We start from the raw sequence: 15,856 nt of genomic DNA, 5'->3' as shown, positions 1-15,856 counted from the left end.
GCTGTCGAATAATATGAATTGTCGACTTGTACGCGTCAAACACCTCAATATCTCGTTTATTCACTATTCACTACTTGTGAGTTGCATAATATCATCAATTGATCGCGTTCAACGGCCTGTTACTCGCCGCAGTTCACCACCACTTCAATGCTCGACTTTACCTTCAGTTTCAGTTTTAAGAACTATTGCATGTACGGTCCGTTAACCGGAAAGAACGTAGTAGCATTTGATATCTAGTTGTATATATATTACATATCTGATAAGGAACTATTGATAAACCCTGGAAGATCTACCTGGGTAAGTGCGAATGTATTTCGTTTGAAATTGTCGATTCTGATCAAAGAGACTAGCCACACAAGACCTTACCCGTTCTGTGTAAATTGATTTTTTCTTTGTTGTGTTTCTAGGCAAATCTTCCATGGCTACAACATCATTTATAACCAGTTCCTATGCAACACGCATTCGAGAATCAGTCACTCTCTTGACACATTACACAAACAAGCTGTGGACGGACGACCAAGATCTCATGCTAAATGAGTTCTTAAACAATCCAAAACACACCAGACTCATTGCCTTTGTCGAATCTGGACCGCATAATAATGAAGGCGAACTCAGACTCCAGTTCAACGTGCCAACTCATCCTGGTCTAGAAGAACTCGTCTTCTTCCTACAAGAAGATGCACCTGCCAATACTCCCAAAAAGATTCAAGTCGGCATGGTCAAGGGTAATACATTGGACAGTCTCTTGCATGTCATGCAAGACTTGTATACTCCCCTTTTAAGTGATAATGCACGGTGGCCTGAGACTGTTAGAAAGGACTTTGATTTAGAACTCCAGGTATGAATTTGAATTTAGAGATTTCTTTATCTTTTGCAACCTTCAAGCTGCCCCTTTTTTTGCCAACACACCAATCTTTGATAGCGATTCATGGCTCTGCTGACTGATGCAGCAAATATGAGAAAGGGTGCTACAGTCTTGTATATACCACGAGAAGATCTAGAAGTACCAGAAAGAGCTTCTCGAAACAAGGATATAGTACAGCGGCTAGAATCACTGTTACTATATTGGACTCGTCAAATCAAGTCTGTAGTCACGGGATCTAGAAGCTCCGAAACCTCAGAAAGCTCTGGGCCATTAGAAGAAATCCAATTCTGGAAGAGTAGATGTGATGACTTGTCTGGTATAAGTGAGCAACTCAAAGGCAAAGACATTGGCCGTGTCATTCGAGTCCTTGAAATCGCCCAATCCTCATATCTCGACGCATTCACCCGATTATCCCAATCGATACAATCAAATACTCTAGAAGCACAAGATAATCTGAAATATCTATCGACATTAAGTGCTCCATGTCAAACTCTGGCCAATGCCGAACCAAAAGCCATTGCAGCCTTTCTCCCAAAACTGTTAAGCACAGTCCGTCTCATATGGGCCAACTCGGAATACTTTGGTACTCGTGAAAAGATAACAGGTCTATTACGCCAAATAAGTAATGAAATAATACGTCGATGTTGTGTCTTTATATCCCTCGAAGACATCTTCCAGAAAGATGCACATGCTGGTCTAGCACAACTAGTAGAAGCCATATCATGTACAGAGGGCTGGAAGAATGCATACAAGAACATGACGAAACATCTTGTTCGTCACTCTGAACGTGTATGGCAAGTCGATGAAAGCTCGGTCTTTTCATCACTAGAAGCATTCCAACAACGATGTCGTGATTTGGCTGAAGTTTGTGAAGCCCAAATACAGTTTGCTCGCAAGACTCCCGGTGGGCCTGATTCTGCACCAATTCCTGTATTTGGAGGGTCGAATGGACCAAGTACCGTGAAGAGCCTGGAAAATATTGAGAGTGTTTTCAAGAGGAACACTTCTACATTGTGGACTATTCACGTATGCTGATTGCTATTGATAGCTTCATCTGTCGTCCCAACATGAAGCATAACCGTAATTTTTTATTGTTCACAGGACTCTATTCTGGACGTGAAACATACTAGATGGCACGACTACTTTGGTCGGTTCAAGGATGGGCTTAAGGATCTCGAAGTGATGATGCAAACCGTAATAAGCAATTCATTCGAAACGGCTCTGTCTATAGAACAAGCTGTTGAACTACTCGAAATCTTCCATCACCTCGCCAAACGAGAAACAATCAAACGTGTAGTTGAAAAGAAGACTGCCGATACCTGGATTATGTTTATACACGAACTCAATGCCGTAAAAGAGCTATTCGAAAAACATAAACGAACACCCGATATATTGAGATCCAATCCAGACTTTTCCGGATCTGCCAATTGGGCACGATCTCTATTACGTCGTATAACATCTCCTATGGCTGCATTATCGAATGCATATTATTTGCCTAAAACGAGTCTATCTACTGATGCCAAGGCTCAATATGACCCGCTAGTTGCAGCCATAGAAGATTACATTACGCGTCAGCATAATGAATGGGTTGCTACTACATCCGCCAACCTTGCTGGTAAATTGGAAACTACGCTCATGTCTCGAAGCGGGGGTCCAGGATCGGCACTTGATGTCAAGTTTGATAAGAACTTGCTGAGGCTGTTTGCTGAAGTGCATTATTGGCAAAAGACAAAGAGTGATGTTGTGCCATTCCATTGCCAAGAACTTCATGGGAAGAGAGAAGAATTAAGAATTCTACGAGAGAACGTTCTGTTGGTACTTTGGCGATCGCTTTCCATTCTTTTGCGTCGCCAATCTAACGGTTTTGCTTTTAGGTGGTGAGAGACTACAATCTAGTAATGGAAACTCTCAGCCCTGAAGAGATGCTTCTCTTCCGTGAACGTATACGGCTCTTGGACAGGAAGATCAATCCTGGTTTAACGAGTCTCACTTGGGCATCAAAGAACATTACCGATTACTTTGTCAAAGAATGCCGTCGTGTCGGCGCCGAACTGCAAAAGACTGTAGCAGAATTCATTGATGCCAACCAGAAAATACGTCTCAACTGTAAACTCATTGCCGAGACATTATTGTGGAGGGTTGAAAGTAAACGCATCTATGAGATTGGTGAATTTGCCGCAGCTCAAGACCAGCATCGTATTATTGTGCGTGAGAAGCTCAAATCGGCACATGAATCTATAAGACAGACGCTCTTGTCTGTCTTTGAATTCTTCCGAAATGATGGAAGAGAAGTCATGGCACAATGGGCATACTTTGTTGCTCGTGTAGATAAAATGGTGGAAGAAGCATTACGTCTTACAGTCAAGAGATCGTTGCAAGACATTGGAAAGGTATGTTCAGCCACGTTTGTACTTTTCTGCGCAACTCAACGCCCAACCCATCTTATAGGCAATCAATGGTGAAGGCAAGAGCCGAGACTCTGCCGTCCAACCGCTCTTCAAAGTCAACGTATCTCTCGAGAATCAAAAAGTCGATTTCAGCCCAACACTTCAAAGACTGGAAGAAATTGTTTTGCGTGTTGCCAAAGATATGTTGATGGCAGTCAGTGTCGCTGGTCGATTCTCTCAATTGCTTGGTATAGATTCACCGTCCAAGATAATCACCACCCTAAATGATGAGTTGGCTAAAGATGAGGATATCTTGAAGATACTGTTGTCTATACAGAATGGAATGGCGAATAATGCTACCAAGAGTCAGGCACATTTGAGAGTGTGGGATGGATATAGGGAGATATGGGAGATTAATAAGGATGCTTTCATTCGAAGGTCTAGTTCAATTATGTATTTCCTTTTTTTCGCAAGTCTGTTTATCCCAACCACTTGTTAGATATGCGAAATTAAAACCTGCTCTTTCTACATTTGATGCTGATATTGGCCGATATGGTGAAGTTGCTAACAATATTCAAAAGGAGGTAAGATTTTTTGATAAACGCGTGGGTAACAAAAACAGAAATCATCTATCTTATGAATTGTCTCCATTTGTTTTCTTAGGAAACCTTGACAAACATCAACTTTGTTCGTCTGGATTCTTCGCCGCTCAAACATCAACTTGTGCTGCACTGTACAGCATGGTCGAACAAGCTCACGACTTTGTTGAAGACCAACATGATGACCGAGTTGACTGGTCTTCACCAGAAATTGTCAACCTCGTCAGATCGTTTACGACAAACTCCTGCAGATGTGGACGAGTTATCCGAGTCTATTAATCTATGCTCGCAATTGCGAGGTGAAATACCTGGCATTGAGGGTCAATTTGCACCTATACATGAACAATTCTCGATTCTGGAGAAGGTCTGTGATGGAATTTACGATGAGGTTTGACCTTCAGCTAATTCTTTTTGCTCGGCATAGTATGAGGTGCCTATATCAGATGAAGAGCGAGCCATGCTTGAGAGTCTGCATACGAGTTGGCTCAACTTCCAGCAAACATTGTCTGATGCTGAGCTCATGCTGCAAGAATATAAAGCCAAATTCAAGACCCAGCTATTGGCTTCTATTGAAGAATTTGGTAAACGTGTTGACGCTCTTCGAGAAGAGTTCACCACCAAAGGACCATTCTCATCAACGCTGGAAGTTGATCGAGCTCAAAAACTCATATCCGAATACCGTACTGCTGCTCAACAGGCAAAGACCCAAGACCAATTCCTTCGCAAAGGAATGGCAGTCTTCCATGTCGAGCATCGACCAGGTGCAGATATCGACGTACTAGTAGCGGATGTAGACAGATTACACGAAATCTGGGTGGGTCATGAAGAATGGCTGACTGCATGGACATCATGGAGTAATGAGCCATTGTCGAGTATGAACGTCTCTGGATTGGACGATACCATACAAAAGTTTACCAAACGGTTGGCGAAGCTTGCCAAAGACATTGCCGAATCACCAGAAGTATTAAGAACACTTCAGGAACGTGTAGCGCATGTTGCCAAGACCGTCCCTATCGTCAATGACTTGAAGAGTCCAGCGTTACGACCACGACATTGGGAACACCTCATCGAAGAAACTGGAAAAACATTCGATCCAGCATCTCCTGATTTCACACTAGCTAAAATCATGGCATTGGAATTCAATACTGATGTTGTATCCCAAGTTGCCATGTCTGCTGGTCAAGAATTGATTATAGAGGAAGGATTACAAGCCATTGACAATTCTTGGCGAAAGATGGATCTGACTATGGTGCCATTGAGGGATGAACGTAAACTTGGGTTTTATAAAATTCAGTCTACGGATGATATCACCCAGTTGGTTGAAGATCAACAAGTTAAATTGACTTCTATGAGAGGCTCTAAATATGTGACTCCTTTTGAGGAGCAGGTTGAGCATTGGGAGCAGTTGCTTGTTGAGACTGTTGATGCTGTTGAAGCATTGTTGAGTGTTCAAAAGTATGTAAATTATTTACAGTCCTGAGCTAGTCTGTCGGAAGGGAAGACTTGAATCGTTCTTACTGTCATATTTTTTAGCATGTGGCTGTATCTGGAGAGTATTTTCGCCACTGAAGACATCAAGAAACAGTTACCAAAAGAGACGGCATTCTTTGAGCAAGTGAATCGTACTTGGAAGGAAACATTAGGACAGATTGCTGGAAGTCGTAATGTCTTAAAGTGAGTCAACTCAACAAGGAACAGAAAGCTTTTTCGCTCGCAGTCTGACTTTTGGTGTTAGGGCAACCAAACTGCCAAATCTTAACAAGACCTTGCCAGAACTCCAAGCCAATATGGAAAAGATTCGCAAGTCATTGGACTTATATCTACATGGTAAGAAAAGAATCTCCAGAACGAAAATATGATGCGATGCTGACCCGTTTTTGGCCCTCCAGTCAAACGCACGGCCTTCCCTCGATTCTTCTTCTTGTCTTCAGAAGAATTGTTGGATATACTTGGCCAAGCAAAAGATCCGCAATCAGTCCAACCACATGTCCGTAAACTATTCGACAATGTAGTTGAGATTGAGTTTGTAGCAGCTGGCACAGATTCTCGCCGACATTACGAAATTGCTGGAATGAGGACAGGAGATGACGAGTATCTGCCATTAGCAGATCCTATTGTCATTGACTCTCCAGTCGAAACATGGTTGGATGACTTCACCAGTAAAATGCAGCTCACCTTACGTAACCTCATACCTGGTTGCATTGCAGCAAGTAAAAAGTTAAAGAGGGATAAATGGATTCGTGACTGGCCTGGACAAGTTGTATTAATGTCCGCTCTGATACTTTGGACATCAGAGACGTCTAAAGCTCTGCAAGACTCACAGAGTGGTGATAAGCCAGCTTTGAGAGAATTGAAAAAGCAACAAATGTCTGGTCTCAAGAAGCTTGCCGAGTTGGCCAAAGGCACTACAATGTCAGACCATGAACGAATCAAATGCCAGTCACTTATAACACTAGATTTGCATTCTCGAGATGTTACTGATATGCTCATCAAAAAGGCTACTGGCGCAGATCACTTCTCGTGGTTGAGCCAGATGCGGTTCTATTGGGAACGCTCCAATAATAACAATAATAGCTCATCAGAGTCTGGAGATCTAGTAATGAAACAAACTAATGCCCAATTCCAATATGGCTACGAAGTCACCAGTATACGTCGTCTAGTCTTGACACCTTTAACTGATCGGGCACTGCTCACCCTCACCAGTGCCTTGAGTTTAGCTCGTGGTGGTAGTTTACAAGGACCTGCTGGTATAGGCAAGACGGAAACCGTAAAAGAGTTGGGTCGTACTATGGGTAAATACGTACTAGTATATAATTGCTCCAAGGCTATGGATTATCGAACTCTCGCCAGAATATTTACCGGTCTTGTACAAACTGGTGCATGGGGCTGTTTTGATGAATTCAACCGTATTGAGCCAGAGATTTTGAGTATTATGACTAGTCAGGTAGCTTCTATACTACAAGCCGTGCGACGTCGATCCAAGACATTGATTTTGGACGGTCAGGAGATGTCCTTAGATTCGTCACTAGGAGTGTTTATCACGATGAATCCCAACTTTGCTGGCTGGAATGAATTGCCTGAAAGTCTAGCGGCTCTCTTCCGACCTGTAGCATTATTACTACCCGATAGTGCTTCTATAGCTGAAAACTTGCTTGTATCGCAAGGTTTCTCGAATTGCCATGCTCTGGCCAGTAAAATTGAATTGGCATTCAACGTAATGGCCCAGCAATTATCTTCTCAACGTCATTATGACTTTGGTCTCCGAGCGCTGACACGAGTAATTAAGGTTGCTGGTGAGAGGAGACGGCTGAATTCCAATCTCTCTGACGAAGTCGTAGTGTATACATCACTGCAAGAATGCAATGTGTCTAAACTAGTAGATGTCGACATACCCGCATTCTTGGCCATCCTGAAGGACATCTTCCCTGGTATTGAAGGGGCAGTCGACGATAATGTAGCTTTTGCTGCTGCCCTCAAATTAGAAATGTCAATCACAGAACTGCAATCTACGGGTAATCTCGCATTAAAGATTTCTCAGCTCTATGATACGAGAAATCATCGTCCTGGTATTGCCCTAATTGGTCAGACAGGTGCTGGCAAGTCGACGATATGGAGGACATTGATGAACACGCTAAATCGAATGGCTACAGCTTCTCCAAGTCAATTTAGTCCTATCCGTAGTCTGGTCATCAATCCCAAAATATATACAGTTAGTGACTTGTATGGCCGACTCAACCCGAACTCGAATGAATGGGAAGATGGATTGCTCTCGGGCTTATTGCGTCAAGTATGCCGATCAGAAAGTAACGAACACAAATGGGTGATATTAGATGGACCAGTGGACTCTACATGGGTCGAAAGTCTCAATACTGCTCTAGATGAAACCAGACTGTTGACCCTAAATAATGGTGAGCGTATTGTCATACCAGACCATGTCAAACTAGTATTCGAGACATCGGATTTGAATGCAGCATCTCCAGCTACCGTGAGTCGATGCTCTATAGTATATGTAAATAGTAACGAGGCCATGCCAAAACACTTTATGGCCACTTGGTTGGCCAGTCGACAAACCAGTAGTAATCCCAGTGAGACTCCTGTCTTGACTAAACTAGTAGAAAAGTGGTTTGAAAAATGTCTCAAGTTCTGGAAGTCTGTAGCTGCTGAGGACGCTATACATCATAATGTGCTGATGATGGTCAAGACCTTCTCACAGCTCCTTCAATCTCTCATCACTAAAGAAAATGGTGTTGATGCAGAAGATGCTGAGGGATATACACATATGCTTGAACTATGGTTCTTGTTTGCTGTGATCTGGTCGTTTGGTAGTCCACTCAAGGGAGAAGGTCGTCGACGATTTGATACCTTTGTTAGAGATCTAGAGGGACAGTTCCCACCCAAGGATACAGTCTTTGATTATTATGTGTCTTTGGAGAAGAGGGGATGGGCAGGTTGGGATGAAAAATTGCCAGCTACTTGGAAATTCCCTGCTGGTACTCCATTCCACAAGCTGTTTGTTCCAGTAAGTTGTTAAAGTTTGCAATTAGGCTTGGTGCCTTGTGTTTTTTTTTGCTAATACCTGATTTTATCGTAGACCGTCGAGACGGTTCGTAATGAATTCTTAGTCCATGCTCTCATACGGTCCTCGTCTCCTATCTTGCTTGCTGGTCACATTGGGTGTGGCAAGTCTGCAATTATATCCAGTGCCATAAAGTCGAATACCGTTAATACCACCATCCTACATTCGCACTTGTCTGCAACCTCCACAGCTGCTGGGCTGCAAAGCTTGTTGGAGTCAAAAGTAGAACGTCGACACAAGAATGTGTTTGGTCCGCCAAACAGTAAATTGACCTTCTTGGTTGAAGATTTGAATCTTCCACGAGCTGGTCGATTTGGGGCTCAGCCTCCTCTGGAATGGATTCGACATCTCTTAACATACGGTGAATTATATGAGCCACGCAAACAGTCGTCTAAACAAATTGTCGATGTTTTGGTAATGGGTTGCACCACTGTCGGAGGATTCGGTACCCAAATCAGTCCACGAGTGCAAGCTGCATTCAATCTCCTGCATATTCCTGAACCGACAAACGCTAATATTCAAAGAATCATGGGATTGTCGATGGGACAATTGCTTCAGGACTTTGAAGAGACAATAAAACCATTAGGCGAGACACTCACTTTGTCTACCGTTGAATTATACCGTAGTATCGCAGCCAAGTTGCTACCGACACCTGCCAAAGTACACTATCTGTTTAATCTGCGGGATGTCATGATGGTATTGCAAGGTCTGATGAGAGCTCGATCAGAATATTATGACTCGCCAGATTCTCTAGTACGCCTCTGGACTCATGAAGTGTCGCGTGTCTTTGGAGATCGTCTTGTATGTAGAGAAGACAAGGAAGCATTTGAACAAATTCTTGATAGTCGACTACAAACCCATATGAATGTGTCGCTGAAACAATTGTGTAGCGAGGAAGGTCATTTACCAATGTTTGGAGATATTCTAGATACCAGTGAAAAGCCAGTTTATGAAGAGATTACGGACTTGGTTGGTCTCAAGGCCTTCTTGGAGAAGAAGCTGGTGGAAAGAAATGGGGAAACTGGCAACCTTCCAGTCGACATTGTCTTCTTCCGTGATGCTATCGAGCACATAACGCGATTGACTCGTATTCTCCGATTACCAGGAGGTAATGCCTTGTTGGTTGGTGTTGGAGGTAGTGGTCGTCAGAGTCTAGCACGTTTAGCCGCTTTCTTATTGGATATGCGTGTGTATCAGTTACGATGCACGCAAAAGTTTACTCATGCTGACTTCCGGGATGACTTGAAGGCACTGTTTAAGCGAGCAGCACTCGAAAACCAGAAGATACTTATATTGTCCACCGATGGAGACTTGATGTTTAGCTCCGCAGCTGTATCCGAGGGCGCACCGCCAGTATCTGATCTCATTCTCGATGACTTGGTGAATATTCTTAATAGTGGTCGTGTCTTTGGCTTGTTTAGTGATGAAGAGCTCTCTGAAATGAAGAGAAACCTCAAGACCAATAAAACCGTCAGCGCCGAGGGTACAGATGTGCTGAATGTCTTGCGGCATAATGCTAGAGCGAATCTGCACTTGGCTCTGTGTATGACTCCATCTGGTGGTGTGTTCCGTAGATGTATCCAAGACTTCCCTGCCTTGATGCATTCTTGCGTCATGGACTACTTTTGGAGTTGGAACACTGTAGCGCTAGAAGAAGTAGCTACGCAAAGGCTTAAAGATATATGTAATGAGCCCGAAGGAAAAGTGGTTATGGGTGCTCTTGTTGCTAGTCACTTAACTGCAGTCGAGCAAGCCGAGAAGAGTAGTAGTGAGACTGGCAAGGCGAACTTCATAACGCCCAGTCACTACCTTGATTTGCTGAGAAACTACAAGACTCTTATAGTAGATGGCCGCGAAAGAATTAGCACTGCCGTCTCGCGCCTAAAGACTGGTCTGAGTAAATTAGACGAAACTCAAAAGGCAGTCGAAGTCATAACTGTAGAACTAGCCACCACCAAAAAGCATATTGCAGATTTCTCACGACAATGTGAACAAACTTTGGTCACCATCGTCAGTAATAGTCGTGAAGCGGATGAAACTGCCAAGGTTGTCGCTGCAAAGGCTGAAAAGCTGGGCGCAGAAGAAGAAGAGGTCATGATTCTGGCCGATGCTGCTCAAGCTGATTTAGACCAAGCTGTGCCAGCTCTTCATTCTGCCGAAGAGGCTTTGAATGGCATCACCAAGAAGGATTTGACTGAACTCAAGTCGTTTGCAAAACCTACGCCAGCTGTTGTATCAGGTAAATGACTTTCAATATTGGACTTCTTTCGATGATCTCCTCATCCTTATTACTATAGTCATGGAGGCTGTGATGACCTTATTCAAGAAGGAACCAACTTGGGAAGAAGCTAAACGACAGCTTGGAGATCTCAAGTTCTTGCAGAATGTGATACAATTTGACCGTGATAATATTTCAGGTGAAATTCGACAGCTGAATGTTGGTGTCCGTTTTGTTCTCTTACCGCTTTGTTTTTAGATAAAATCTTGCGTCGAATTACGCAGTATATCGGTGACGAGAACTTCCAACCTGACATTGTTGGACGAGCTTCAGGCGCTGCGAAAGGTCTTTGTCTGTGGGTTAGAGCCATGGAAACGTATGGTCAGATATTCCGTCAAGTGGGTCCAAAGAAGGAAAAGTTGAGGCAACTGCAAGACCAGCTCGAGAAGAAACGAAAGAGTTTACAAGAAGCCAAATCTAAATACACTGAAACTCAAGAGAGATTGGCGGAGCTCAAAGTTCAGTACGAAGAGAAGCTAGCTCTCAAAGAAAAACTGAAGCAAGAATCCAGCTTGACGGAGCAACGCCTAGTCCGTGCGGAACAATTAGTCAGTGGTCTAGCTAATGAGAGATCACGCTGGGAGAAAGTCATTGTCTCCCATGAAGAGACTCTAGCTCGAATAACTGGTCATACCGTCTTGGCCTCCGTATTCTTGTCATATGCAGCAAACTTCTCTGCAGTCTACCGCGAAAGTCTGCTTAAGACGATACGAACCACTCATTTAGAGAGCCATGATATCGCCGTATCTCCTCAGTTCTCTGTAGTGGACTTTTTGAGTCATGAGAATGAGACACGACAATGGCGACTGAATGATCTACCTCCTGATAGCTTTGCCACTGAAAACGCTGTGCTAGTCACTCGAAGCAGCAGGTGGCCTCTAATAATAGACCCTCACGGACAAGGAACCAGATGGTTAGTCAACACCCATGGAGGTGATAAGAACAGCAGCTCAACATCAAAGACATGTAGAGTACTAGGTGCTAGTCAGGCCAACTTTTTAGTATCGCTTGAAAGCGCCATTCAGGCCGGTATTCCTACAATAGTAACAGGTGTAACAGAGCAAGTAGACCATGCACTCGATGCTCTTTTGAGCAAGAGTATTTTCGAACGTGATGGCAAACCCTTCATCCAGCTTGGCCAGAAAGCAGTCCCATATAATCGAAACTTTAAGCTGTACTTTGTTACGAGCTTGTCAAACCCCATGCTGACGCCGGAATTATTTGCTAAGCTCACCATAGTAGATTTCGCGGTGACTGATGCTGGCGTACAGGAGCATCTCTTGGGCAGTATCATTCAAATAGAGCAACAAGATTTGGAAGATCAGAAGAGCTCTTTGGCAACTGCTATGGCCTCTGCGAGGGTCAAACTAGTTCAATTGGAGGACGAGATTCTTAGATTGCTAGGATCATCGCATGGCTCCCTATTAGAAGACGAACAGCTAGTTAGCGCTTTACAGACTTCAAAGTCTACCAGTGAAGAAATTGGTCGGCAATTGAGCTCCAGTGAGCTGACGGCCAAGAGAGTCGATGCAGCACGTAAAGTATACCAGCCTTGTGCCCACCGTGCCACTATATTATTCTTCGTCATGGCCCGCTTTGCCGAGGTCAACCCAGTATACTACACTTCCATGGACACATATGTTGAATTGATGCAGCATTCTCTTGGCAAGGGCAAACGTAGTGAAGACATTAACGACCGAATAGCAGCCATGAACGAGAACCATACCTTCGCTGTCTATAAGTATATGTGCCGAGTACTGTTTGAAGAGCACAAAATGCTCTTTGCCTTCCAACTCGCTGTCAGTGTATTGAACTCTAGTGGGAAGCTCAATATGGAAGAGTACTCCACCTTATTCAAAAAACCAGAGGCATCTGTAGGAGACGAAGAAGCTCCACCGCCGAATGCTTGTCAAGAATGGCTAGATGACGATTCTTGGTCTAGGATCATCCATCTCAATAAATTGCAAGCACTGTCAGGTCTCTTAGGATCGGTCGAGCAGAACGAACGAGAGTGGAATCTGTGGTATGTGTCTGCAGAGCCAGAAAAGATCCCCCTCCCCGGTGAATGGGAAAATAAAGCCAATGAGCTACAGCGTATCCTCATAATCCGTGCTATAAGACCTGATCGATTCTTGTCGTGTGCAGCAAACTTTGTAAAAGTTAACTTGGGCCAAAAGTTTGTCGAACGCACAGCAGAGTCTGACGACTTTTATTTGGACTCTTCAGCTCTTAAACCCCTCATTTTCATCCTTGGCTCGGGTGCCGACTTTGCTCCCATGATGACCGACTTGATGAAAAAGCATAATATGACCGATAAAACAGTCCAGGTATCACTCGGCTACTCACAGCTATCCATGGCCACTAAATTGCTTCAAGAGGCTGCTCTGAATGGGCAATGGTTGCTCTTGGAAAATTGTCCCATGCTAGGAGATTGGCAGCTACTCTTCGAACAATTCTGGGAACGTTTGGCGGTTGAACCGCCATCACCCTCATTCAGACTCTTCTTGACTGTCCAATTCAATCAGACAATTCCTCGCTGGCTGCATAACCAGTCGGTCAAAGTGGTATTGGAGCAACCTAAGGGTGTAAAGGCACATTTGACTCGTCTCATGCGTCGTATGTCAGAGGTATGTCTTGTTAAAATGAGGAACACATTGTTCTTGCATGCCAAAGCGGCAATTTTTTTTGTTGAATCTGATCATTCGTTGAATTTAGGATGAGGTGAAGAGCTCGCCAAATCCTACTGCATACAGGCGACTTTTGTTTGCCTTGTGCTTCTTCCATGGTATCATAATGGAACGTAAACGATTTAGAAATCTAGGTTGGAACATGATGCCCGACTTTAACGGATCAGACTATGATGTGTGTGCTCAAGTACTCGCCACGTGCTTCGATGCCGATGGTGCTCCCCGATTTGATCTCTTGCGTCATTTGATTGCTGATACGCATTATGGAGGGCATTTGAGTGACGAATGGGATAAGCGTCTACTCCGTAGCTACTGTAATGTGCTGTTCTGTGAGGCTGCACTCAGCACACCAGAGTATCACTTCTCAGCTTCAGAAACGTACTGTCTGCCCGATGTGACGGACTCTCATGGCTTGCGTGAATACGTTGCCTTGCTACCGTCAGTAGATGCCGTCGAATTGTTTGGACAAAATAGTAACGCCGATGTAGTTAGCAAAACAGACGAAGCCGATCACTTTTTGAATGCTCTACAGATAATGGATAAACAGCAGGTCGGCGATGTGGATGGTGGTCGAGAGGCGCAGATATTGGCACTCGCTTCGAGTTTATTGAATCGTGTCCCGGTCGCAATCAAGACAGCATCACCAACAGCTTCCCAGTCAGCATTACACAATGGAACTTCTTTCGCGGCTGTTATAGAACAAGAATCCGGCTGTTACAATGAGCTATTACAACGTATTAGACTGTCACTCTTGCAAGTGCAACATGCTATACAAGGCACCACTATAATGACGCCGGCACTGGATTTGATTATCGAAGCCTTGTTTGAAAACAGAGTACCAGATGCTTGGGCTGTATATCTGTCTCAAAAGACTTTGAATGCATGGATACAAGATTTGCTACTACGTGTAGAGTTCTTTAATGAGTGGATTGCCAAGTAAGGATATTGTAGGCTTCAGTAACTCACAGCTGTCTCTTTAACACTCACCTCCTCGTTTTAACAAGGGGTGATCCGAAGACATTCTGGTTGGGAGCATTTACTCATCCTGGTGGTTTCTTGACCGCCGTTTTGCAAAGAAGCTCCCGCTTCAGTAACATTCCGTTGGACAAATTGCAATTGGAGATATCTGTAATGCACGAAGAATCAGAGGATAGCTCACAGGTGATCCAAGCTGCCGATGGTGTACTGCTTCGTGGAGTGTACTTGGAAGGAGCTAGGTTTGTGTCAATGTTGAAAATATACTCTTCTTGTCGAGCTGACATGCTAACTCCTTCACTCAATGTAGCTGGGATCGTAAAAACAATTGCTTATGTGATTCCAGGCCTATGGAATCGTACACTCAATTGCCGATCTTGTATGCTCATGTGGTTCAGGAAAAGAAGAAGGTATTGTCAGTGGTGTGGCAGCCCTCAAGTATTAACGAAGCGGTATCATTTTCTCATTTTCACCCTTGTTCACTCTCTAGCATCCTAAGGGCATGTTCCTATGTCCTGTATTTAGTGCCTTCCGGGAAACTCGGGCTGAACAGCCCTTCACTCTCACATTAAAGTGCGGTTCCAATGATTCTGAATTCTATGTCAAAAGAGGTTGTGGTGCTCTGCTGACTCAACCTCGATGAGCCGTCTCGTTGTAAACTGGGTTGTTGCTTGTACCATGATACTGTAAATAGAAAACGATAGTAGAGAAACTCAGGCGGACAAACTTTGTGACAAATGAGCTATGTTCTTATTGATGCTGTGGGTTGATTATTATATAGTGGCGTGCGATCTCCACACTTCATCTGCAAAACATGCAATACACCAAGAGCAGCAAATAGGAAAGGAGCCACGGCGATAATATAGACTCTGCTTCTTGATGTATATACAAGCTTGTAAAGCGACTTTATAGGTCTTGAGCAAAGATTCAGTTGACAAAATATGCCGAACCCGTTTCACATAAAAGATGTCTATCAAGCTGAAATCACGGTCGGCTGTTATACTGCCATAACAGCACTAGCCGGCTCCTCAACCCAGACTCAGTCTTAACTTCCCAACTCTCACACTTCGACGACTCTCTTCCATCCTTCAAAGCAAAAGGCCTTGTTTTAGAATGAACGAACGAAGAAATGGAATTTTCTTTTATATCTTTCAATCCAAATTCCCTGCTGGCCCACATTACTGAGAGTCTTAGTCCTTACTACAGCAGCTGTAGTTGGCATTGTTACGAATGAGGAATGAGGGAACAGACGAAAAGCAAAGCACCAAAGCTTGACCTCCAAGGGGCTTGACCTAATCTGCATTACATTTTGATACATATTGCGAGTCGATGAAACCGAAATTACATGTTCAATCGATATGAATTAATGAATTCCAGTACATCAACCACAAATTAATTCAACATTGCCGCACTTGCGAAAAGGACAATGAAGGACTAGATAATACCCCAGGTCAGCACGATTTCCTAGTGCCATTGCATCCTAGCATGC

The 15,856-nt window shown here is 43.9% G+C and overlaps 1 protein-coding gene across 1 annotated transcript; it reads left to right on the top strand.

Moving 5' to 3' along the window:
* Positions 1–418: 418 nt before the first annotated feature.
* On the top strand, positions 419–15,010 carry SmJEL517_g01546 (uncharacterized protein; the record flags this gene model as incomplete). The annotated part of the gene is made up of 18 exons (XM_031167474.1): positions 419–838; positions 923–1,891; positions 1,967–2,680; positions 2,740–3,255; positions 3,314–3,690; positions 3,752–3,836; positions 3,916–4,215; positions 4,276–5,306; positions 5,385–5,525; positions 5,587–5,678; positions 5,741–8,370; positions 8,443–10,666; positions 10,725–10,844; positions 10,904–13,332; positions 13,421–14,328; positions 14,397–14,609; positions 14,678–14,777; positions 14,858–15,010. The coding sequence occupies 18 exons, from the start codon at positions 419–421 to the stop codon at positions 15,008–15,010; spliced, it is 13,422 nt and encodes a 4,473-aa protein (XP_031026544.1).
* Between the last annotated feature and the right edge of the window lie 846 nt (positions 15,011–15,856).

Source organism: Synchytrium microbalum, assembly GCF_006535985.1.
Source record: "Synchytrium microbalum strain JEL517 chromosome Unknown SmJEL517_scf0005, whole genome shotgun sequence".
In the NCBI taxonomy this organism is placed as follows: Eukaryota; Fungi; Chytridiomycota; class Chytridiomycetes; order Synchytriales; family Synchytriaceae; genus Synchytrium; species Synchytrium microbalum.
The sequence above is the reverse complement of the archived record's forward strand: the minus strand, read 5'-3'. Positions and strand labels throughout refer to the sequence as shown.